At 36.9% G+C, this 24,705-nt stretch overlaps 2 protein-coding genes across 3 annotated transcripts in view; one reads left to right on the top strand and one right to left on the bottom strand.

Annotated features, from left to right (window-relative positions):
• Positions 1–24,705, bottom strand: part of LOC310739120 (uncharacterized protein) — a 69,466-nt gene that overhangs the window by 19,862 nt on the left and 24,899 nt on the right. The gene's annotated exons all lie outside the window — the stretch shown is intronic.
• Positions 1–24,705, top strand: part of stim1b (stromal interaction molecule 1b) — a 29,761-nt gene that overhangs the window by 2,389 nt on the left and 2,667 nt on the right. For both annotated transcript variants that reach the window (XM_083563476.1, XM_083563477.1), the window contains exons 3-12: positions 7,906–8,036; positions 9,317–9,431; positions 11,381–11,492; positions 12,365–12,477; positions 14,854–15,031; positions 19,563–19,740; positions 20,392–20,559; positions 20,773–20,873; positions 21,142–21,377; positions 21,608–21,682. In XM_083563476.1, coding sequence (XP_083419602.1) covers positions 7,906–8,036; positions 9,317–9,431; positions 11,381–11,492; positions 12,365–12,477; positions 14,854–15,031; positions 19,563–19,740; positions 20,392–20,559; positions 20,773–20,873; positions 21,142–21,377; positions 21,608–21,682 — 1,407 coding nt within the window. The remainder of the gene's footprint in view (positions 1–7,905; positions 8,037–9,316; positions 9,432–11,380; positions 11,493–12,364; positions 12,478–14,853; positions 15,032–19,562; positions 19,741–20,391; positions 20,560–20,772; positions 20,874–21,141; positions 21,378–21,607; positions 21,683–24,705) is intronic.

The following is a 24,705-nucleotide window of genomic DNA, read 5'->3' as shown; positions in this document are numbered from 1 at the left end:
TCTTTAAACTGAAGACTTGAGTAAATTTTTTTTTAATCAAAGCGCATCATCATATCTGTCAGTGTTTCTCTGCAATCATTCAAAACAATTTCTACTAGTTTTCTACTTTTTATTCTGGGTAATATTGGACTATAATACGGTTCCGTATATCTACCATAATTTCCAGACTATTAAGCGCACCCAAATATAAGCCGCACCCACTGAATTTGACAAAGATTTTTATTTTGAACATAAATAAGCCGCTATGTCTACATTTAAACTAATGAACTTTACACAGGCTTTAACGAAAGACAGTGTCTGTTACACGGTGTAATGGGTGAAATATGTTGTGGCTCCTTAAAGAGCAGAGCGGCATTTTGGGAATAGCCTGCCGCCGCATTTTTTCCGGTATTGCTGCATGTGTGCAAGACCGAGGAATATGTCCTTATTATTTTCTGAGGCTCATTTTTAAGTTTCTTTGACTAACCCGTAACGCTGTTGCCAAAAAATAAATAAAAAAGCACGAGTTTTGGAAACCTGTCTGTGCTTATATGATTTCTGTTGCAACTGGAGTTAGCTAGCTATCCCATGACCCAGACTCAACGCGTTACAACGGCTTGTATCTAAACAGTAGCCGACCAAGTAAGTCATTCTTCACTGTCTTCCTCCTTCCTTTCACAACTATTTCTCTCGAGAGTTTATCTTTTGGCATCGTCGTGCGTTTAAAAATCACCATCCGTGAAGCTTTTCTCCCGATGCCGTGCAGCTCAGAACACAGATGAAGTGTATTTTTTCATGCCCATTCGGCAATTTCATTGGTCTAATGTTTTGGTGCTCAGTTTTTTAGCTTGAAGCTTGTGAAACCGGGAAAACCCCAGGAAAAATCCATAAATTAGCCGCTTCGTTGTTTAAGCCGCAGGGTTTAAAGCGTGGGAAAAAAGTAGCGTCTTATATTCCGGAAAATACGTTAACTAAATAACCGCATCCTTTCTTAGACAAAAGAGAACCTTTCTCCCATGATAGATTACAAGGATGTCTACATTTTTGGAAAAAGCAGTAACAAGCCAGTAATGATCTGATTGACCTGTAAAACATTATACAGTAAGAATGTATTTAACTGGCCCTAAACATGTGTCCCATTGTGTTCCAGTATAAAGTCTCATTGCAAATTCTTTCCTTATTAAAACAAATAATTCTGACATGGTCACAGACACATTTTTTGATGCAAGAAGACACGTGGATTATTACGTTCCCAGGTAAAGAGAAAACTTGTATACAAGTTTATGCATCATTAATGTTTTTCATGTGTAATGGGTGCTGTTAGAGTAGAGTGATCCCAAGGCTACTAGCAATATTACCCATGATCATGCTAAACAACATCCAGGCACTCAAATTTGATTAAATAAACTTAAATTAGAACACCAGCATAACAAAGAATTTCTGGGGAAAGAAGGTGATGACGAAACCGGATACTCACTGAATTTGCACCAGCTATTTAAACACTTCCATTAGTCATTGAATGGTGAATGTGTTGGAAGTTGTTTAACATAGAGTTGGTTTACATCACTTCCATTGTGTCATCACTGAGAGATTGTTGTGACACTTTACTTCACATTTGCCACGATAGCACAAATGTTGTTTTCTGTAAATATCTTGATTATACAGTAAAATGCTTCAACTCATCTACAATGAATTGTGAACACCAAAAAAAAAAAAAACAACACACTATCCAGCTTCTACTCTGTAACAGATTTAAGATACAGTTAATATTCTCTTGGTCTAGAGTTTTTTCTCCTTGCGCTGCATTCAAGAGTACATTTAAACAAAGCCATTACTCTTTGTGATTAGTTCTCAGAAGTGGAAAGCTTGTATTTTAAACAGACTGTGATTGCAGATTGTTTAAAGGGGCAGAAAGAGACTTGTACGACCCCTTTTTAACAGAGAAGAACGAGAAACAAGAAATTTACTTAAGAACAATTTTGTGGTCAGTGATGAGTTGAAATAAAATGCCAGCTTTCTAAATGTACCGCAACTTCAGGAACTATAATCGCAGGTGAAGGGGAACTTTGCAGCTTATTAAACAGTTGTGAAACCAATTCAAAGCATTTTTACATCAGTTTGTTGTAAAGGATGTTGTATTACTGTCTGCTCTGGCTTCTGTCCGGTATGTACAGTATGTTTTTTATGCTCTGGATGAGAGATGAAAACTGGAAATGCAAAACTCACCAGCCACCTCCTGCCTTATACAAATATTTACTTACAAATATTATTAAGGCACTTGGGCCAACTTTATTTAAAAACCCATTGCAATGTTCTATCTCAGGTCTAATCAAGAAAGGAAATCCGGTTTCTGATTGAATTATTCAACACCTGTATTCAACACTGCTATTTACAGAGTAGCATTTCTGTCACGGAAAATGGGACGTTAACAGCAAATTATGATGGGCTCAATTTAGGAGCAAAATTAAACTTAGCAATATGCATTTTAAGCATTAAGCTTATTAATAATAAGCGAAATAAATTATTCGTTTTTTTATTTTTAAGCCAGAAGTTTTGGTTAAAATGATTTTTTAGGAAGATCAGAACGCAATCATGTATTCTCAACATTGCCAGGTGTTAGATGTGCACTTTGGTATTTGGAACACTGCACTTTAAGAGGAAGTGGTTTGAAATCCTGTGTTGAATATTCGGCTTGTGGAACGATGTTCAGGTTAAGGAGGTGTTCCAGATTAAAATGTATATGGTAACAATCATAATTAAGGTGTAATGTGTGTCATATGTGTGAGTGGATGGTAATCATCAAGGCACACACATTGACTAACCATGAAACCTATTTGCGCTGTGTCAGTTTTTACTCTGAAATTACTGTGTTTTACCTTCTCATATTACTTCATTACTTCATATTACTTAATTCCTGATAGAATGAAGAACTCATTGGATAAAATCACCTTGAAATTTTGGAAGCATGCAGGTCTGTGTTTGCATACGTGCCCAAACAGTGTAATAGCTTAAAGTTAAAATGCTGACAAATGCTGACCAGAAATGTACAGTTTGACTAACTTTTGTGTTAAGTGAGGAAATTTAGCAACGCACTGATTGCTGTACAACAGGAAGACAAAATTGGTAATTGAAAACCTGCTAATTTGTACTCAGAACACCTTTACTCAATTTCTGGCTTTAATTCCATATAATATGATAGTAAATCAATTTAAAACCTTGCAATTTACATGATAGTGTTTGATTGCTGCTGTTACAACAATACAAATGTTCGCTTTGGGCGAATTGTCATTGCCCAGATAATTATATAACGTCTTGCTGTAACTGGACACCTATCCACATGTGAGCCTTCTGCAGAAGCTATAAGCACACAATAGATACCGGATGCCTTTGTATGCTGCGGGATTGCACTTTTCCCTTCACTGGAATTAAGCAGCTCGAACCTGTTTCAGCATCATGCTACCCCTGTGCACAAAGCAAACTCCAGAAGCCCTGATTTGCCATGATTAGTGTAGCAGAATTAGAGTGACTTGTACAGAGCTCTTACCTGAAACTGACTGAACACCTTTGTAATCAACTGAATCTCTGACAGCTTCGCTTAAAATTAGTGCCTGATATCACTAATGCTCTTGTGGCTGAATGAACACAAATCCCCAGTGTCACACTTATGGCCTTCCTAGTAGAGTCGAGGTTATTATAACAGTAAGTGAGGACTAAATCTGGTAAGGGATGTTTCTAACCATACATACTGGTGTGATCGATCAGATATAAAGAAACATTTGTATATATACAAATGTACAGTACAGACCAAAAGTTTGGACACACCTTCTCATTCAAAGAGTTTTCTTTATTTTCATGACTATGAAAATTGTCACACTGAAGGCGTCAAAACTATGAATTAACACAGTTGTGAAACAACTGAAAATATGTCATATTGTAGGTTCTTCAAAGTAGCCACCTTTAGCTTAGATTACTGCTTTGCACACTCTTGGCATTCTCTTGATGCCTACTTTGAAGAACCTACAATATGACATATTTTCAGTTAGCTTTTTTGTTATGTATATAATTCCACATGTGTTAATTCATAGTTTTGATGCCTTCAGTGTGACTCTACAATTTTCATAGTCATGAAAATAAAGAAAACTCTTTGAATGAGCAGGTGTGTCCAAACTTTTGGTCTGTACTGTATATATAATATATATACAGTACAGACCAAAAGGTACAGACCAAAAGTTTGGACACACAAGGTGTACATCTCTCTGCTGTATAAGTCACAGCACCTGTTAGAGGGTAACAGCCAATGTATCATAACCATCATAATATGTCCTGTTGATAGACACAGATAGATAAATGCAGCAAACTCACAACCTAGTAAGTTCTGGCTCAGTAGAAAAGGAGCTCATTTGCCTGAATACATTTCATTCTACAGACTGCATATTAGTAAGTTAATACTATCACCGAATACCTCTTATATCATTTAAGGTGTAATAAATAGTCAAGAGCACAGTTCTTCTGAAAAAAAGTTACGTCCTCTTTATCTCAAATCAGGAGGCGTTGCATTGGGTTTAAAAAACTCATGCATCTCTATGTTTGTTGGCTGTTTGTGTGAGTGTGTGTGGGTGTGTTATTTTGAGGGAAGCTGCAATTTCTTTGAACAGAAATTTGACCATTCCGCTAAAACCCAAGAGAGCATGTATTGCATTTGCTGGAGCTTATTTCTGCTGGTTGTGCCATTTTTTGGAAAATTATGGCTTTTTGTCTATTTGTTTATTGTTCACTCGGCTGACTACACATTACACATACACATTACACATACAAAGTCTCTTATTGCGGGTGCAAATTAGTGCTCATTGTTTTGGATCTTTGTGAATCAGGGCCTGGATGTGCTTAGACTTGGAACAAGAGATTAATGCATGCAGTACTGCTTGTTCTAATATGTGATAACTCTTGTTGTTTTTCCTTGGAAATGTCACATAGTACACTCACAGCTTTGTTGGAAATTGAGAAGCTTTTCATCAATGAACTTCCTGCATTGAGTTAAGGCTGTGAGGTTGTCAGTTGTTTAGGGCTTGTAAAATATTTTTAACACAAAAACTTTTGCAGACTTCATTTCTCTTTTTTGTTATTGGGTGAGAACATTGCAATCTTTTGCTTGTACTGGTGTCTTTATTTAGTCAGGTCAGAGGATAATTGCTAAAGGGGCTTGTCAAGGCTGCACTCTCTGTAAATCCTCATTACTCCATCGGAGCCTGGCTGCTTTCTCAGATCTTTCTTCTGGATAGCCGTGACTTCAGTGATGCAAATCATATGCTTTTACACATCTCTAGGTTTACATTTCTGAATTGATTTTTCAAAAAATAAAAGCACTAATGGTGTTTATTAATCAGGTTCACATTAGTTGGAATGCTGGAATCCAGCATGATTACATGTTCCTGTATTTTTTTAGTGCTGTATTTTCAAGACAACAAAGCTACTTACATGTGCATTTCAGCATGTTAAACTGATTCATAAAATCGAGGTCCCCTGGTGGTCTAGTGGTTAAGATGCAGCGCTCCCACCGCTGCGACCCGGGTTCGATTCCCGGTCAGGGAACCATCCCCAGCCACTCTTAGTGCTGGTCCCAAGCCCGGATAAATTGGGGAGGGTTGCGTTAGGAAGGGCATCCAGCGTAAAACATGTTCCAAATCAAACGTGCGGAGGATCCGCTGTGGCGACCCCTAACGGGAGAAGCCGAAAAGAAACTTTAAACTGATTCATAAAATCTGCTGCTTTCAACTTGTGTTCGATGTATTAAAATTAGATGTAGCCTTCACTCTGGACCGTGGCCATCATCTGATGGCATTTAATTAAAAGCAACAACAACAACAAAAAAGAAGTTCTCTGAGATATTTATTTCTTAATTTTTAATACGACACAATGACAGTGGCTGCCTCACAGTTCCAAGGTCCCTATTTAAATTCTGAACTCAAGTTATGTATGTGGGGAGTTTCTCATGTCTCACTTTCATCTCAATTCTCCAGCTTTATCTCACTTCCCCTAAACACGCCAGGTGGCCTGGCTAAGCAAAACTGCCGCTAGATTTGAGTAAATGCGTGTATACGTCCTGCTTCACAGTGTTTTCTGGATATGGTGCAGGGCCTTTGTGGCCCCAACCAATATGAGTATATAGATTTTTCAGTTTATATCATGCTTCATGACGTATACAACTGTTGAAATGCTGTACATGATATACAATAGGTAAATGGTAGATGTTTGACTTCTGATCAGATCATCATGTGTTTAAATCTGAGCACTGCCAAGCTGCTGTTGCTGGACCCTTGACCTTTGAAATAAAAGTCTGTCTGGATAAGGGCATTTGTCTAGTGGATGTTTAAAGTGATACATATAGGATATGAACCTAATTAAGACCATGGAAATGATCAGAAATATTAAATTCATATCTGTGAAAATAATAAAGGATCTGCTGGCAAATACAATCAAATTTCTTTAATAGAATTCAGCAGCTGTGTAACTTTTAGGTTGTAATAGATTGTCTTTGTGAATGATAGGGTTTCTGGTGATTCTGAATAACAGGTGTTTTCAGTGTGCATTGTGGGTTTTCTTTTTGCCATGTGGCGAAAGCATCATTACAAATGATGTGGTTACTGATAACGCTTCAAAGCTCAGTTGATTTGTGTCAGCCTCTTGTGTCTTTTCAGGGAAATTCCAAATAAATAAGTGCATCTCTTCTAGAGTGTTATCAGCCTTAGTATGATTAATTAAAATGCTTTTATTAGACAAGAAATTACTTCAGGCTAATTACTCGTACTGCTTACATATATCACGATCGTGACGTTAACTCTGAGATGCCCACAATTTCATTTTATTCTACTTTTCTATTTTACTCTTATCCTATGCATCTGCAGTTGTGTTTTGTTTTTGTCTATTAATAGTGTTTTAAAAAAAGGGGTTGCTTCTGTTAGAGAGTACACCAGAAACTGTATTCCTCTGTCAGGACTTCCGGGTCCGCGGCACGCATTTTCCGGGTTCTATGGGCACACTTCCGGTTTGTGGCTACTCGAGTCGTAACGAAAATCGCGAAATCACTGCCACTTCCTATTATTGCCAGCGTTTTTACACAAAGTTGTAAAAACAGAAATTCCTGCCAATTCCGCACATCATAGGAGTGAATAAATGAACTACCGTGTGCGTTTCTTAAATGCAGACATTTGTTAAATAACAGTTAAGTAGGATATATCTATAATGAAATATTAAATGTAACGCGCACACAAATTATATACATCTTTATTACCCAAATGGGGTCTAACAAATTTAAACTAATAATTGTTTCCATTTATTCAATTTAATTTAATCGTTTCATTTAGTGTCAATTAAACTGATTACTCAATTGTATTACTAGAATGTATTTATATCAATTTATTTTTCTGGTTTTTTAAATCAGGATTGTTTTTGGACAGAGTTTTCTCTGCATTTCTGTTTTCCGGTTTATATTTTGGATTATTTTTGCTGCCTTGTTTTCATAGGTTACTGCCTATCTGGAACTGCCTATTTACTCTCTGCCAAACTTTATAAAAATTCTGACATTCTTTTTTTATTTTTATTAGTACACTGAAGAGTATAATGTCTCCTTAATGATGTGCTAAAAGCAGGAAACATCACTAAATTGTTTATTAAGAAATCGTCTGGTGAACTAGCAGGAATGAGCTAGGAGGTCTAAAAATACGCAGACTCTTCCTGCCAGCAAGCTATATATAAGACAAGATTTTTTAGGACATATTGATGGTAGATGTGTCTTTGTAAAGTACAGTCCTTACAGGGGAAAATCTTGATAACCTAAAATACCTCGACAGGATTTATTTCAGTATTTATTTCATGGTTATGATGTTTATGTCTCTGCCTCACTCTCTTCCTCCCTTGTTTCTCCTGTAGTACTGTGTGCGATTGATAAGGTCCTGTGTCAGGATGAGAATGCTGTGCTTAGTTTTGAGGCCATCAGGAGTATCCACAAAGATATGGACGATGATGCGGATGGCAGCGTGGATGTGATGGAGACAGACGAGGTGAGTCCCAAGTGATTTAAGAAATTTCGGCTGATTGTTACAGGTTTTTGACCTAGATGTGCTCGCCAAATGTGACATAATGTAGTACTATACATATCAACTTGATTAATGAACTTTTTCTTAATAATTGAGTACAGATTATTTCCTTAATTCATTCCAATGGGCCCAATTATTTAACTGGTTTTGCTGTTTGCACTCACCAGAATGTAATAACTGATAAACACGTTGCTGAAACCTGTTATCAATATCTGGGCAACAAACAATTGGATCTTGTCCTTGTGATAATCCCTGGTATTTTTATGCTCATCGTCTGCTTGCTCTATCGGGTCTGAAGGCAGCCACCTGTCACCATGACAGGAATGGAAATGGCTAGGGATTATTATACTTTACAGCCTGTACTCAGTGTCCTCTGACAAGAAAAGGGACAAGTTCTGTCTGTGGTGAGGGAACATGGCATGCTAGCCATTGTCTTTCCAAAAAGTATTCAATTATCCCCCAAAAAACTGCACTATAGTGCAACCTCGATAGTCGCGGGGGATACGTTCTATGACCCCTCACAAGTAACAACAAATTTCGAGGTTTTGACTCTCTCCCTTTAATGGTTTCTTTTTCAAGGGGAATTGTACATGTACTGTACTGAACTCTGAACTGAAAATGTGAATTATTTGTTATGAATGTTTTGCTTACGACTTTAAATTATAATACAATAATAAAATAGTTTTTTAAACATTTTTATGTCATTTATTAGTACAAACTGTTTTGAAATGTTACTCCGAACTTTCGAGCCACTCGCGGCTTCTCGTGAACTTTCAGATTCATCGCGAGTTACTCTTAGTCAGGTTCCAAATGAAAAGTTGCGAACTATCGAGGGCGCGAGTGTCAAGGTCGCGAGTATCGAGGTTCTACTGTAGTACGACAGTGGGGCTAACGTAAAAATCCAGCCATAAAGGAGGGCATTCTCTTTTGTTTGGAAACCCACACATACTATTAAAAGCCATTTTCTTATACAGGGACATGGCTGGGGAAAAAATAAATGATGTAACCACATTACTTTTGTGATAATTGTACTTACAGTATCATTGTCTAAATGTAAAAACAGGTTTTTCCCACATAAAGACAAGTTGTATGTGGATACAAAAGAAATGGATGCAAAATGATTGCATATTGTGATTTATAGAATAAATCTTTGTCACAGTCAGTAAGTTTTGCCCCATAGGAGAGTCTTTATTACAGCATGACCTGAAATGTTTTATACCTTATATCTTTGTTTGCTCTTACAGTTTCTTCGAGAGGATCTAAAGTATCACGACCCCAAGGCAAAACACAAGCGTTTTCATGGAGCTGACCTTTTGATCACTGTGGAGGACATGTGGAATACCTGGAGGGCCTCTGAAGGTCAGCACATGTCCTCATAAACATACATGTAGTAGTGGCATATTACTGTACACTACACTAAAGCAGCCTTCATGCTACAAATAACTGCAAAGATATCTCAATGATGTGGTTATGTTTAAAGAGGAACTTCTCAGTATTCATACACAGCGTTGGGCAGTACTTATAACGCCCAGTGTCTTTTCTTAACCTCTTCTATGAATGAAATGACGAAGTTGGCTCTGACCCAGTGTCCCATTTGTAGTCTTTCATAATGGAGCCAGTGGAGAATTACAGCACACTGACACTAATCCCTCTGGCCTGTTTGCTTAGAGAGATACGTCTTTCTGTTATTTGGCTGCAAGTCTGAAGAGGAAGTCCACAGTTTATGATGTGAAATTTGTCCCACTGGGACACAGAGAGACATTTTTCCATCAAACATAGAGTGTTTATTAGCCAGGACATGTTTAGTTTCTAAAGTTTTTTTCTTCACCCTTATATTCACTCTTTTGTTTGGTTGATAATCACTCAAGTTTCGCAAGTCTCTTGGATTTATTATACAGTTTGGTACATTTATGTAAATAAACAAAAGTCCCCCCCCCCCCCTGCATTTACAGAGAGAGGACATTTGACATGATAGATGACTATTTATAGACAAGTCCTTTTTTGTTGTCATTTGTTACCAACATTTACTTATTATCGACTGCTTAAATTTCTGCAATAATATTTAAAGACATCATTCTGTGGATTTGCCATTTAGTCTAGTAAATACATTTTTCTCCCTAAAGCTAATTGAATCAGTGTTTTAAAATCTTTATTTTTTCTGTGTGGAAGTGAAAAGAGCTAATCAAACTTCAATCTCTAGGATTCTGAAGCTCGTGGACAGATATCTTATATTCGAAACATTCCTAACATGGTTTGCAGTGATTGTATGATGATTTACAAATGTAGTTTACATGAACGCCTTTTGCTTATACAGATTATGCACAAAAGTATTGGGTCGCCTAACTTTTCAAGCTAAGGGTATATGGATTTTTTCCAAAACTTTTCCCAAAAGTTTGGAGGCACACAATTGTATAGAATGTCTCTGGATGTAGCAGGATAAAATTTTCCCTTATCTTGAAAATTTTTGTCAAACGTAGACCAGGAGACTTGGATATCTTTCCACATTAGTCTTTATTGCAGATGAGCCTACACGTCAGAGCGTACTGCTTTGGTTCTGCAGTCATCAAGTCCCACTTTGAGAACAAAGCATTGTGGTTTTATACACATTTGGGGGCATTCCCTCCGAAGGAGAACAAAGCACTCAGGTGATAAGTACAAACAAAACATGCAAGGGAAGTAGCTGTCCTGGTCAGATTACTATCTCTCTCTGAGACCACTTCATTAACATAGGCATACCAAAAGGTTCACACAGCTTTGGCATTCTCTCAGATCATTGGTTAAATCGTGAGCAAATGGTCACCAACACAGCAGGAGATGGAGACAAGGCGATACCTTGCCCCCTTGTTTCATACAAAGGAGCATTAGGAGCTGGCATACCTCCATCAAGCACTTTGTGCTTGGCAGTGCCCCTGTCCACAAAGTAAGATATGGTTTATATGGGATGGGCTGAAAGATTTTAATTGGCCTGCTGTAGAGCTCTAGAACACTTTTGTGATAAATTGGAACATCAGGCCTTACCCTACGTCAATAGTTTACTTTGGCTGTGCAAATCTCCACAGCCACACTCCAAAGACTTCCCAGAAGAGTGGAAATTATTATTACAGCAAATGGGGACTAAATGTGGATTGGGATGTTTGAAAAACCCACATGGTCAGGTGTCTGCCAACATTTGTCTATATAGTGTATTTAATTGCCTTTATTATTAAAAACTGTGCACCACCCTGTATCTGTCATTAAAATGCTGACCACTTGACAAATACAAAATAAGATTTATTATTATAATTAATGATAATATATGTATTTCTCAGCTTATAATTGGACAGTGGATGAAGTGGAAATGTGGCTAATAAATATTGTGAAACTGCCACAGTATGTTGAATCGTTCAGGAAGAATGAGATCAGTGGCCAAGCCTTGCCCAGGTAAAACAGTCATACACTCCCACACACTTATTGTCTTTTACAATTTTTTACAAAACCATTTAAGCTTCATAGTTGCACTGTATGCTTTAAAATCATAGAAATAAACACAGCATGAGTTGGATTCATGGACAAACTATATATTTATTAGCTAGTCCAATAGGTAAATAAAAGCTCCAGTCTTCTTTGCCCAGTCCAAATTTTGGTTATTTGCAAACTGGCTAGAATAAAAATGTATTCTGATTTTAAAAAGTATGATATGTTTATATTCAAGTTATACAGACTAAGGAAATGGAACTATATTGTGGGAAAAGAAAAAAAAAGTTTCTGAAATACTTCTCTTGTCAAAATGTCAGCAGGTTGTTGCCCCACATTAACCATAGAATATATTTTTTTAGATGCAGAGAGCATCTTATTTTTCTCTGTATTGTATATGCAAGCAGAATAGTTACATGACTACTATGTGCTATAATTTATTTGGCTCTGATTAATCATTGTTTCATTCATTGAAAAGATTGTTTTTAAACTATGCCTGATGACTGATATGCAGTTGGATACAATACAATTTTTCCATACATCGTATAGAGTGCTGGGTTTCAAAATAAGTTTAGAGTATGTAGCAAAACAACAGATTGCATCACACTACAGTACATCAGTAGAAAGTAGATATTTTTAGGTATTGAAACTGTTCATTCTTTGGCCAGCTATGAAAAATTAAATGGTTCCGACAATAAATTAGCTTGTCCAAAGAGTTAGAAAGGCTCCTTATTCTGCACAGAACTAATCTTAAGTTAGATCTACTGCTGTATTATAATATAATATTTTTGCATTAAAAATTGCTTCATATATATTACCATGTGTCTCACCTCTCACAGATTGGCGGTGAAAAATGCCACCCTGACGCTGTCCGTGTTGAAGATCCTGGACCGGAGTCATGCTCAGAAACTGCAGCTCAAAGCTCTGGACACGGTGCTGTTCGGTCCACAGAGTAAGCATTCCAGTGTGGATTTATGATGTGTAGTCAGGGACACACTTTAATACAAACATCTCAGAAGAGTTTGGACAAAAATTTGCTTAGCCTAAATGATAAGCATATGTATGGTGTATATAATTTTTGTGTGTTTTTCTGGTAGGTAAATGTTTTTTCTGTTAGGTGCTTAAATGCAGCATTTATTGTGACACATTGAAAGATACATTACTGCGAGCTAAGGGCAAATTTGCATACGAAATGGAACTGTCTATTGTTGAGATTTTTCAAGTGTATATAGGAGATCATCTGCATCACTGCAGATGCTTAACACTAATTTGCAGTATGTCATATATAACGCATCATTAAAACCATTTTGGAGAAACTCTGCTGGTCCTTAACTATAGGCTAAGGTTTTATGAACACCTAACCATTACACCACAAAGCTGGAAGCACACAATAGTATATAATTACTTTGTTCACTGTAGCCCTGTCCCCTGTTTATAAAGCAAACTCTATAAAGTCATAGTGTGTTTAAAATGGACGCTTGTGTGTCTTGCACAGAGCACTGACCTCATCCCCACTGATCGCCTTTGGGATAAACAGGAATGCAAAGTGCATCCCAGACCAGTGCCTGACCTCACTAATGCAAATCCCCAGAACAATGTTTTAAAACCGAGTAGAAAGCCTTCCTGGAAGAGCGGAGTGGAGTGGAGTGGAGTGAAGTGGAGTGGAGTGGAGGGGAAAAAATCTGGACTAGGAAGCACAAATGAATGTTCTGGACTTTTAGCCATTTAGTGTAGTTATATATTTTAATCAGTTAGCTCTAAAGCAAAGTTTTATTCATGGCCATGCTCATTCACGGTTGTTCATTAGTTTTAGCCTTAAAAAATTAAACAGACATGATTAAAAACAATAAGGTTGAAATACAAGACATTCTGTAATATTTATTAGTTATCACTGTTTTAAATGGAGCCCACAGTCATTTGGTTACATGTGACGGTGTGCTGTTGATGTAGAAAACATAGAGTAAGATAAAGAGACAAAGAGAGAGACGTTATGCTTGCAATAAGAAAAACATAACTGAAGTTATGTCTAAGAGTCTAAAATGGATCCTTAAGCAGTGCCACAAGTGACAGAAACAACCAAGGAAATCATTTAAAAAAAACAAATTAAACTCTTAAAATTGAGCTGTACTTACAAAGACCAGACTGAACTTTATTAAAATAATGTTCTCCACTGGTCAGTGTTTATTGTGCAGAGCATGTATAAATGAACTACAGACGGAAATAGCATGTGCTTATCTGCTGCAGGAAACCCCAGTGTCTACAGAGAGAGGCAAGACTTCCATGGGAAAAAATAACTTCAGTATGGTAGCCTACATAAAATGACTAAAATGTATTTTTAAGAATCTTGTAAATAAAAAACATACACTTCTTTTTTTTTAAATAGTCATATTTGTGTTTTTAGTCATATTTCATCCTCATAATTAATTTGCAATCACAAGTCTGAGGCAAAGAATTAGATCATTTGTGGGGGGGTTTTCTTTTCTTTTTTTTTGCTTTCTCATGCAGCAGGCCTTACTGAGTCACAACCTAACATTCTGGTTCTTGCAGTTTCAGTCAGGTCTAAGGAAACAAATCTTGTCAACATATTACCTAAAACATTTCTTGTTACAAAACTGCTGAACTGTTTGTGCTCATCAAACTTTGTAATGTCGGAGTTTCTCAGCCTGTGAAGCAACTGCAACTTGGGTAATATTTAAAACATTACTTTATGAAAGAATTGTAATTGGATTGTCAATTGGGAACTTTTTTCCAGAATAATTTGAAATTGATAGTTGACATTTGACTAAATAATTGCTCCAGAACCCCCTTTTTTCTTAGAAAAATTTAAATTAATCTTTTTATGAATTTTCTAGAAAATTCTACATTAAAGGCACTGTATCATTATCATGTCTATTTTAATTACAGTATAGCCTGGTATTAAATTTTGAAGGGCATAAAAAGGGGGAAGCTTGGTAACATTGGGGCTTGAATCACTAACCTTCCTATCAGTAACCCAGAACCTTTACCACTAAGCTACCACTTCCCAATTAACAAACTAAAACTTCTCCAAATACTTACTTTAAAACAAGATTCAATATAGTTAAAAGGAACAAAATTGTGCGGTCACTAACACATTTAAACTTGCCAATAAATCAACCAGTGTGATCAGATCAGCATGATAAAAAACATACTTGAATGATGCCTGGTTCGTATATACAGTAAGAAGCAGGGAATTTCTTTTATTAAAGGAATTGCATCATTTAGAAACTAATCTCATTTTGTTTTTGTGGCTGGACCTTTAATTGGTACTTATAAACTGATCTGTTGCTTCTTGCTATTTTTTTAACAGTGAGCAAGAACAGCCTCTTGAAGGATTTGGTGCTGGTGGTGTCCATTGTAATCGGACTAGCAGGCTGCTGGTTTGCTTACATCCAGAACCGCAACACGAAGGACCACATGAGCAATATGATAAAAAACCTGGAGGGTTTGCAGAGGGCAGAGCAGAGTCTTCTTGACCTGCAGCAGAAGTGAGTGTTTATTTTTTTGGCTGCATATGTAAAACATTAACAATACACAACCATTTTGCCTGTTAAAATGCAGTACAAGTGAATAAAAACAGAACTTCAAAGATTAAAATTTGATATGAGGCTAAAAAGTAATTTTTTCATTTAATAAGTTAATAAAAATAATTTAGTATGAGTTAATTATGATGGGTTTTATTATTGAATAATGTAAATTGTATTATTGTAAATATTGTTGCAGTCGATATAAAATGTTGAAAGCCACAATCAAGGACTCACAAAGTTGCTTATTGCATTCAAGTTACAAAACTTACATGCACAAATCATATATGAGTTTATGCACGTAATGTATAATATATATGCGATGCAAAGACCTGTTACTGTTACCTGCTTTCACCTGAAACCTATCTGTGTGAAAGTGGGCTACACATCTACAAGTTTACGCTACAGTGAGATAACCTGATTGAATTTCTGAGCCATATTTAACTTCAGTACAATCATGAAACAATTTATTTGTGCTCTCACAGTTTCCAGTGTACAGAATCCTGTTTAGGGTCATGGTGTTCGTGTGTATGTGTCCAGCTGTTGCTAACAACATTACACGCTAAAGTCCACTCTTATGCACACAAGGGATCACATTGGGGTTGTCAGATCCTCTGTTTTTCTGTGAACTTGTGCTACTTTTGACTTGCTACTGGACGTTTATGTTAAAGGGTATGAGATTGGACTTACGTAATCTGATGTTTTTTACTGCGAAAAGTAAATATTGTGTGTCTTGTACTGTAAGCATTTTGTGATTATAATTAAACGGTGAAACTATACATTGCTAGAAATAAGGCATCATAACTAGTAAGAAAAAATCCAGAATCCTAGTTTTTGCTGACAGTAGTGGCAGATGTGGTCATCTGCCATTGGCTCCAAGGTTTGGCAATATGAGATGTTTTTTTTCTGCTCCTCAAAGTTGTACAGAGTGCTCTCTCATTAACAAGACATTTCTGGTAGTGTTGGAGAGAACTTTTTTATATTAGAAATGTGGTTTTGTGTTCAGAATTGAACAAGGTTGGGTTTTTCCACAAAAATCTGACAAACCTTCTCCACACTAACCACTGACCTGCACCCTTCTGCTTTATTCCAAGTGTAAACTGTATCTCTACATTTTTAATGTATATATGTTTTGAGATATGAGTCCTTTTAGCGACAGAGTCATGCTGCTCTTCCCTGCACTGTTTTCTTGCAGTCACGTTTGATTTCCAGCCAGTCTGATACTGCAGATTGAGGCAGAGAGCTCCGGCTGGGTGATGTAAGCTTCCTCCAAAAGTCCTTAAATGGCAAAAGAGAAGCCGGACAGCTCTGTAGTTAATCCGCTTCATTTGTTGCAGACCATCCAGACTGTTTGACTGCTGCTCTTTTTAGCTGTAGTGCACAGATTCTTTTAACACAAGTCACAGGTCCTGTACAATCTGTGATTAAGTGGGCTTTTTTCCTAGAATTGTTCTAATTTACAGGCTGCATACTTCAAAGTATCAAGTTCTAAGAATGGTAGGATATTGTTTTAAATGTTCTCGTAACATCTGGTTTACTATTGTTTTTTCTTCTAGCAAATAGTTATATTAGAATTTCTATAAAGCTGCTTTGTGTTGATGTCACTATTTACATTATCCTTCATGGCAGACACCCTTATTCAGGGCGACTTAAAATGACCTCATTCATATAGTTGAGCACTTTAGAACTCTGCTCAAGACCCCTTTAGTGGCAGCTTGGTGGGGCTGGGATTCGATCTCACAACCTTCTGATCAGTGATCTTACATTTTAACCACCTAGCAAACACTTGTACCTGAATTAAAAAAAAAGAGACTTTTTTTAACCCAATTTTTTTACTGGGAGTTTGTCTTTAAACTCTGCATCGCATGTTTTAACATTGGAAGCAAATGTGCAACCGGAAAAGCACCACATAATTATTTTTTAACCTGATCCAGTATGCCATATTTGGTAACGTTTTATTGGTAATTGATAGTCAGATCAGTTTGTGGCATGTCCCTTTTTGTCCTGCACACTAAGACCTGTTTGGAACACAGTGCCGCTGGCTGTTTGCCGTCTCTCTGACCTTCACCCTGTCAAACTGCTGCAAGAGAGCCTTGTGCTTTACCAATGTATAAATGCACTTTGAATGCTCTCAGTCCCTTTTGCTTTACTGCCAATTCAGTGTAGTTACATTACATAATCAATTATATTATTGCACATTTTAATTGTCATTATTACATGTATTTTCAAAAATGCAGTGTGTATCAATTAATTGCTAGTATTAAACGTGCTATGTACTAAACATTTATATTTAAAGAGGTAAAACCTTTCCCATAATATAAAAATGTTCAAAAAATGAATTTAAATATGGTAATTAAGTAAAAGTATACTATATGGATAAAAGTACTGGGACACCTGACTTTTCCTGCCATATGTCATTCTTTCCCGAACTAGAGGTTGACCGATTGATCAATCTAATTTTTTAATTAATCAGCATCAACTGATTGGTGGAATTACCACCTGCCTATTAATTCCACTATCATAACCCTGTCCCCTTCTGCCTGATAACCATACCAGCCGGCCATACCAGCAGGTGGCAGTAGTCTGTACCAGTTCGCATGTGCGAAATGCTGCCACTTCCTGTCATTTTGTCTTAATATCTTCAAGAATTTGTTTTTATATAGATATAAAATATATAGATATGTATTAGAGATCTGACCTCAACCATACTGAACACCTTTTGGGATGAAATGGAACACTTATTGCACCCCAGGACTCCTCACCCTACATCAGCACCTTACTTTACTAACACCCTTGTGATTGAATGAGCATTCATCTCCACAAACATTCTCTAATATCTAGTAGAATATTGTCCCAGAATAGTAGAGGTTAGAACAGCAAATGAGGATTAAATGTGTACTTGGGTGTTCACAAGGCACATAGTGTTCAAATCTTATGTTCAGGTGTCCACAAACGTCTGTCCATATAGTGTACTTTTTTTTACTGTGCACCTCTGCCTTTCTGTTTCTTCACATCACTGATAAACATATCATTCATAGGGTGAGCATGGGGCAACATGATTCCTACCGAAAGGGGCCTCTTTTAGAGCTTGTATGATCAATTGGTGTAATAAAATAAATGTGGTGCTGAGCTCAATACTACATGACTGCCATCTCTGAAAAGTCAACCAAATCAATGAGACGTTTGTTGAGCATCTACTTTCGATCTTTATTAAAATTTCAGATAGACCCTGCACTTACCCACTGATCTTATCAACAAAGACTAGACTAGAACCACATAAAATTTTGTTTAAACTGATATGATGGCAGTGTATTTCTCTTTGATTGTAGCTGTATTATTCTGTGTAGTTTTTTATTTAAGTTAGTTTTGCTTCAGTTTTATAACCTCTGCCTGTTTCATTTTCTGTGTAATGTCTTCCATTGCCTAGTGTCATATCCATCAGTTTGATTTATACCTCACTTCCTGTTCACCCTGCATTTGCATCAGTATTGCGTGTGAGATGACGGGAACAGAGCAACTCCCACTCGCTGTTCTGTTAACTTTGTTCCTTTGTGTGTGTGTGTGTGTGTGTGTGTGTGTGTGTGTGTGTGTGTGTGTGTGTGTGTGTGTGTGTGTGTGTGTGTGTGTGTGACTGAACAGGTCACTTCTTGTTTCTTGTTTAGACAAAGTTGGTCTGTTCTGTTTCAGGTAGGCTCTGTTCAGCCTAACCATGAGATGAAAAAAGGAAAGATACAGGGAATGTTTATGAGATTATCTTGCACTTCTAATGTAAAACCTGTGTACTTCATTTACAACAGCCTTCATTAGTCTCCCTCTGCTGGTAGGATTATGTACCGCACTTCTCATTTTACAAGACACAGCTATTCATGTCTTATATTTGGCAAACATTGAAAACAGCTTTCTATACAGTTTGCATGTATGTTTACACTTTTTCCTTATTTTTTTCCACATATTGTTTTTTATTTAATAATAAACAAATGTCTGAGTGTGATGTACTGCAGCCCGATTTATACCACAGCAGTGTGGCAATGAATAAATCTTTAAAGTAATTAAATTAACCTTTTTTTTTTTAAATAAAAAATTATTTGTTTGTAAATTAGAAAGCTTTAAAATATTTTGTGTGCCTTGAAATATAGGACATTTCTTTTACACCAAAGTGCTGCATTCTCGAATCTGATTGGTCAGAAGGTGTACATATTTTATAACATAAGCTTGGGCAGTATGTTTGGTTGCACAATTAAACAAAAGTTTATATTATTGCACTTGTTTATGTATTCTATTTGTTTCCATAGTAACAGCCCAGTTACAAAGCCGTTACACATGAACAGATTTCAGAAATGCGTGAAATTGTTGAATTGGTGAAATGTCTGTGATACGATGTTTATTTACCGTATTTAGACAAAGCCTTGTTTTGTAGATGTCAAATTTTAAACCTGTGTGTGTGTGTGTGTGTGTGTGTGTGTGTGTGTGTGTGTGTGTGTGTGTCTGTGCGTAGGCTCCAGATAGCACAGGATGAGCACCGCTCAGTGGAGGTGGAGAAGGTGAATCTGGAGCAGAAGTTGAAGAATGAGATTAATGAGGCTAAAAACGAGGCTCACAGACTTCAGGAGCTGCGTGGGGGCACAGAAAATGAACTAAGCCGCCAGAAATATGCTGAGGAGGAGCTGGAACAGGTTACACTCACACACAAAGACACACAAAGACACACCTATGATTTTCACTGAATTTTATTATCAGTAAAAATGTCATACTTGGATTGGTATGATGTTTTACTTTGTTTTGCTGCATGTACTGCATAAAATAAATAATAGGCAAAACATAGTAAACATACAGAGCAAAGCTAACCGAACTGTGCTGCTAGATTTCCAATTTATTCCAAAAAATATGAGCAGGGTTGAGGTCAGAGCTCTGTAGCGTCAGGCCACTCAAGATCTTCCGATCTAACCCATGTAAAGAATATCTTTAGGTAGCTCACTTTGAACACAGGGCCATTTTTTATGCCAGAACAGGTTTGGGTCTTCTAGTACAAGTGAGGTGAATCCAAAAACCTCTTATACAATTGTGTGTCTCCAACTTTGTGGTAACAGCTTTGGGAAGAACCACATGTGGCTGGAAATAGTATTGTTTTGGGATTCCATTATATGTTGTGTAGTGTAAGAGAAATACTAATATTAAAATGTGGGCCCAATTTAAAATAAAACTTACAGCCAATATAGACTCAAATTTTAAATACAATATATTGCAATCCCAAACTGTTTGGCAAATACACACATACTGCACAATGTGCTAATGCTGTCACTAAATTGTCTGTGTGTGTGGTGTAGGTGCGCACAGCTCTGAAGAAGGCAGAGAGGGAGCTGGAGTCGAGGAGGTGCTGGTCTCTTCCTGAACCTCTGCAGAAGTGGCTACAGGTCACACACGAGGTGGAGTTGCAGTACTACAACATAAAAAAACAGAATGCTGAGAAACAGCTTTTAGTGGCTAAGGAAGGGGTGAGCCATTAGACACTATTTTGCACTTTTACCAATGTACTGTACTGGTCCGTGCTGCAGCATCACTTTGTCTACTTTTTGTCTACTGTCTTTCTGTCTTAAGTTGTTTTTGCACTCAATGTTGCACATGTGCACGTTATGTGTCCTAATTGATCACAAGATCATCTAATTCGTCCACAATCACAAATTTTGTTTGTGTCTTTGGTCTAACAGGCAGAGAAAATAAAGAAGAAGCGAGGCACATTGTTTGGGACGTTCCACGTGGCTCACAGCTCCTCACTGGACGATGTGGATCACAAAATCTTGTCAGCTAAGTATGTTTTTAATTGACGAGAGTGTTAAATGAGCTATGCATTCTCTGGATTGTCACACTTTACAAAATAATCAATGAAAGTCTCAAATGAATAATCTCACACCTGCCCTCACATTGATTCCTAGTTGAAACTCATCATTCAGTAACAATTTTTCAAATGGTCAGCATCTGCCTCCACTCCAAATCTTGCTATAATTCTTTACGCTTTATTTAGAGAAAGAAAATTTTGCCACTGCTACGTGCATCAGCTAAGTTCATCCCGTTCACAGACAGGCTTTAGGGGAGGTGACAGCAGCTCTGAGGGAGAAGTTGCATCGTTGGCAGCAGATTGAATCTCTCACAGGTATGAGCATTGTAAATAATCCAGGCCTGTCGTTTCTGGCCTCGGCTCTCAACCTGGACCCTTCCTGTTTGGGGATTCGGACTGCCCCTCCACAACACCTGCTGCTTTCTGATGATCTAGATGATATGGACGAAGATATACTGTCCCCTGGAACGCTGCGATGTGAGTTCAAGCTTACCACACACGCACACACACACACACACGCACACACACACACACACACACACACACACACACACACACACACACACACACACTACACTCTTGCACTGAATGAAAACCTGGCAACCTTTCCCTCAGCTTGAATGGCTGTTCTTGCCCTTTAAGTCTGTACTGTTAGTAGAGAAATGTGGAGTTTATGAAACTCTGTTCTAACTGCCAGATATTTACAGATGCCGCCTGGCAGATGGACCGGCGAGTGAGTGACCTTTGGCCTATGGCCCCTGAGAGCCTGTGGAAACATTCTGGTTGGCATCACCTCCTCATTATTTTAAACAATCCTAACAGCTTTGTTCATTTCTTCCTGTCAGTCTGGAATGTGCACTATTAACTCCTAAAGCTAACAGAAGCTAGTTAAAATCTACATTCTTTTCTTTTTCGTTAAACGGGTTTAAATGCTTTCTAAAGTGTGGGCCTGTGGGGTCAGGAACACTGCATTTCACTGCAACACTGAGATATGCATGGAATGCACTCTGGTCCAGACACCAGTCTGTCAGTCTATGGCACAAAACACAATCACACACTATTTCACACCTAGAGGCAATTTAGCATAGCCAGTTGAAAAATTATTATAAATTAGAATGTAAACAGTAATATAAACCTTGCAGCCAGATCGACTGTCAGATCATCTGTTAGTGATTATTTGTATATATCTAAGTATTGACTAATCAGAATTGATTGGATTTGTAACTGGATTTATACAAATATGGAATCAATATATTCAGCAGAAGATCTTTAATTATTTCACAAATCCTGTTAAATGTTTAAAGCAATAAGACATCCCCTTCATAAGATGAGCAAAGAAAACATAGAATAAAAAAAATTCAAGCAACTGGTTCAGAACCTTCTCAAGCTATCTACTCAGCAAGAAGTATAATTATGTCTATAGCAGGGGAAGTAAATTACTGTCTACAACACAGGAAGTAAAATGCAGTCTACAGACCAGGAAGTAAAATACTTTCTATAATACAGGAAGTAAAATGCTGTCTACAGTGCAGGAGTAAAATACTTTCTACAATACAGGAAGTCAAATGCTGTCTACAGACTAGGAAGTAAAATACTTTCTATAATACAGGAAGTAAAATGCTGTCTACAGTGCAAGAAGTAACATGCTGTCTACAGTACAAGTAAAATACTTTCTACAGTACAGGAAGTAAAATTCTGTCTACAATACAATATAATTGTTTAAAATAAATGACCAATTTATTTTGTTTATCCCAGTTATTTGCTTCCTCTGCAGTTTAAGAATTCATACTTAAATAAACCAAGGTGGTGATTCAGTGGTTTAGCTAATGATTTTATGATAAACAGGTTAGATATTTAAATCCCAGTACCACCCAGCTGCCACTGCTAGGCCCCTTTGGCAAGACCCTTAACCCTCTGTTCAGTTATATTTACATTTATTTATAAATGTAAATATAATTTAAAAAAATTAAGAAATGTAAGTTGCACTGGATAAGTGTGTGTGCCAAGTGGCATAAATGGAAATTAGCACATGTTCATTAGTCATTTAAAGGATCACATTAATCACATTAAGTGTTGGCAAGTGTGGTGACAAGTGAAACCCCTAATCCAATGCAACAACAACTAACACCTCTGAATTGGTGAAATAAAGAATGTGCATTGGATGATTCATTTGGTTTTCTAAATAAGGCTTTATACCAAAACATATTCAAGTTACGCCTTCTTTAAACTTAAACACTTTAAGCACCAAAAACCCGATAACCTTGATATGAAAATGCTTTCTCTTTCTTTTTTTGTCAGCAACTAACACAGCTAGAACCTAGCCTTAAAAATCCTTGTGCGTGTATGTGTGGATGTGTTCTTATGTACACTTTATAGGCCATTTCAATGAAGTAAACAACAAATGCAGTGCGATGATACTGCGCATGTCTGGTCCTAAAGCATTTCCGGTGGCGCCATTTATAAAGCACAAACCTGTCAAAACAAAACGACTAACACGTATTTTTACGTTTTGCCAAAACAAAACGGTTAAGATATTAAAGCTAAAAATAGATGATTACCTGGTATTACCAGACCCCTTAAACATTTACCTGAAGTACCATATTCTGTGGCTAATGTTTGAGTTTAACCTCCCAATGTTCAATAAACCAAGTATTGTGATCTCCCGTACTATTTGTCGGTGCGATTCAATTCTGTGTTAGGTGTCAGTTCATCTCATTTATATTAAATTCTAATTCATCATGTCTTTTTGGTTTTAGATATAATTAAGTTGCTAGTCACTGCTGCAATCCAAGCATCACATTGTGTTTTTTTTTTTATTTTAAGTTAGTTCCTGGTCTGCGAGAGCATGCAATCCCAGAACAACATGGTCTTACTTTTAATTTTTACATTTTTAATCGCAAGAATGAATAAACTGTCGCAGTATCATTGTGTATAAGGCGTCTCCCTGCCAATGTTTTTAATGTGCGCATTAGCTAACCGGAAATGTCCAAGGACCAAAAACGTCACTTTCGTACATAAACGAATGTCCCTTTAAATGGCTGAAACAACCACTGAACTCTGTAATCCACTAACATGATCTTTTTACTATTGGGTTTGATTGCTGCCATTCTAAGCCTTTTTTTTTTACACATAACTTTGCACTTCCTGTTCATCAGCTTTTTTCTTCCTGAATCATTATCTTTTTTTAATAAAACATAATATGCTTTACTTTCTTTATGTCTCACCTACTACAAAAGTTTAACATAAAAAATATTAACTAACCATCACTGTATCTGTTTGTGCTTTACACAGCTATTAGTCATTTTGTTGAGTACGAATCTGTACGAACTTTTGAATCATCAGATGTTTGGTTTAGTTTGGTTTTAGGCTTCATAATTAACTGAACCAATAATGTCAATGTGAAGATAGGACAAGGTCAACAAATGTTTGCACTTAAGAACTGAAAGAGTTCAGTAATTGTAAAATTTATAATAGTAAATAAAATAGTTTTGTTCATCCCGGCCCAATTTTCAGAACACATCACATAGCAACATTTATGACAAAGCTATATCAAATAATGTTGTTTCTATTATATCTATGAATAATGAAGTACTGATTTGTCCAACACTGTATAGCCAGGCTAATGTAAATTAGTGCAAAAGGTTTCAGCACAGCAAGGTTGTGTAATCACATATATAATAGTGCCTAAGCACCGTCACAGTAATACACCAAATACCAGAATAAACCCAGTAGGGGGCGATGCAGTTACACAGTACATTATGTACATTTAAAAACACTTGCCATTTGATTTATACACCGATGTGAA

The sequence above is a fragment of the Silurus aristotelis genome, assembly GCF_946808225.1.
Source record: "Silurus aristotelis genome assembly, chromosome: 16".
Taxonomy (NCBI): domain Eukaryota; kingdom Metazoa; phylum Chordata; class Actinopteri; order Siluriformes; family Siluridae; genus Silurus; species Silurus aristotelis.
The sequence above is the reverse complement of the archived record's forward strand: the minus strand, read 5'-3'. Positions and strand labels throughout refer to the sequence as shown.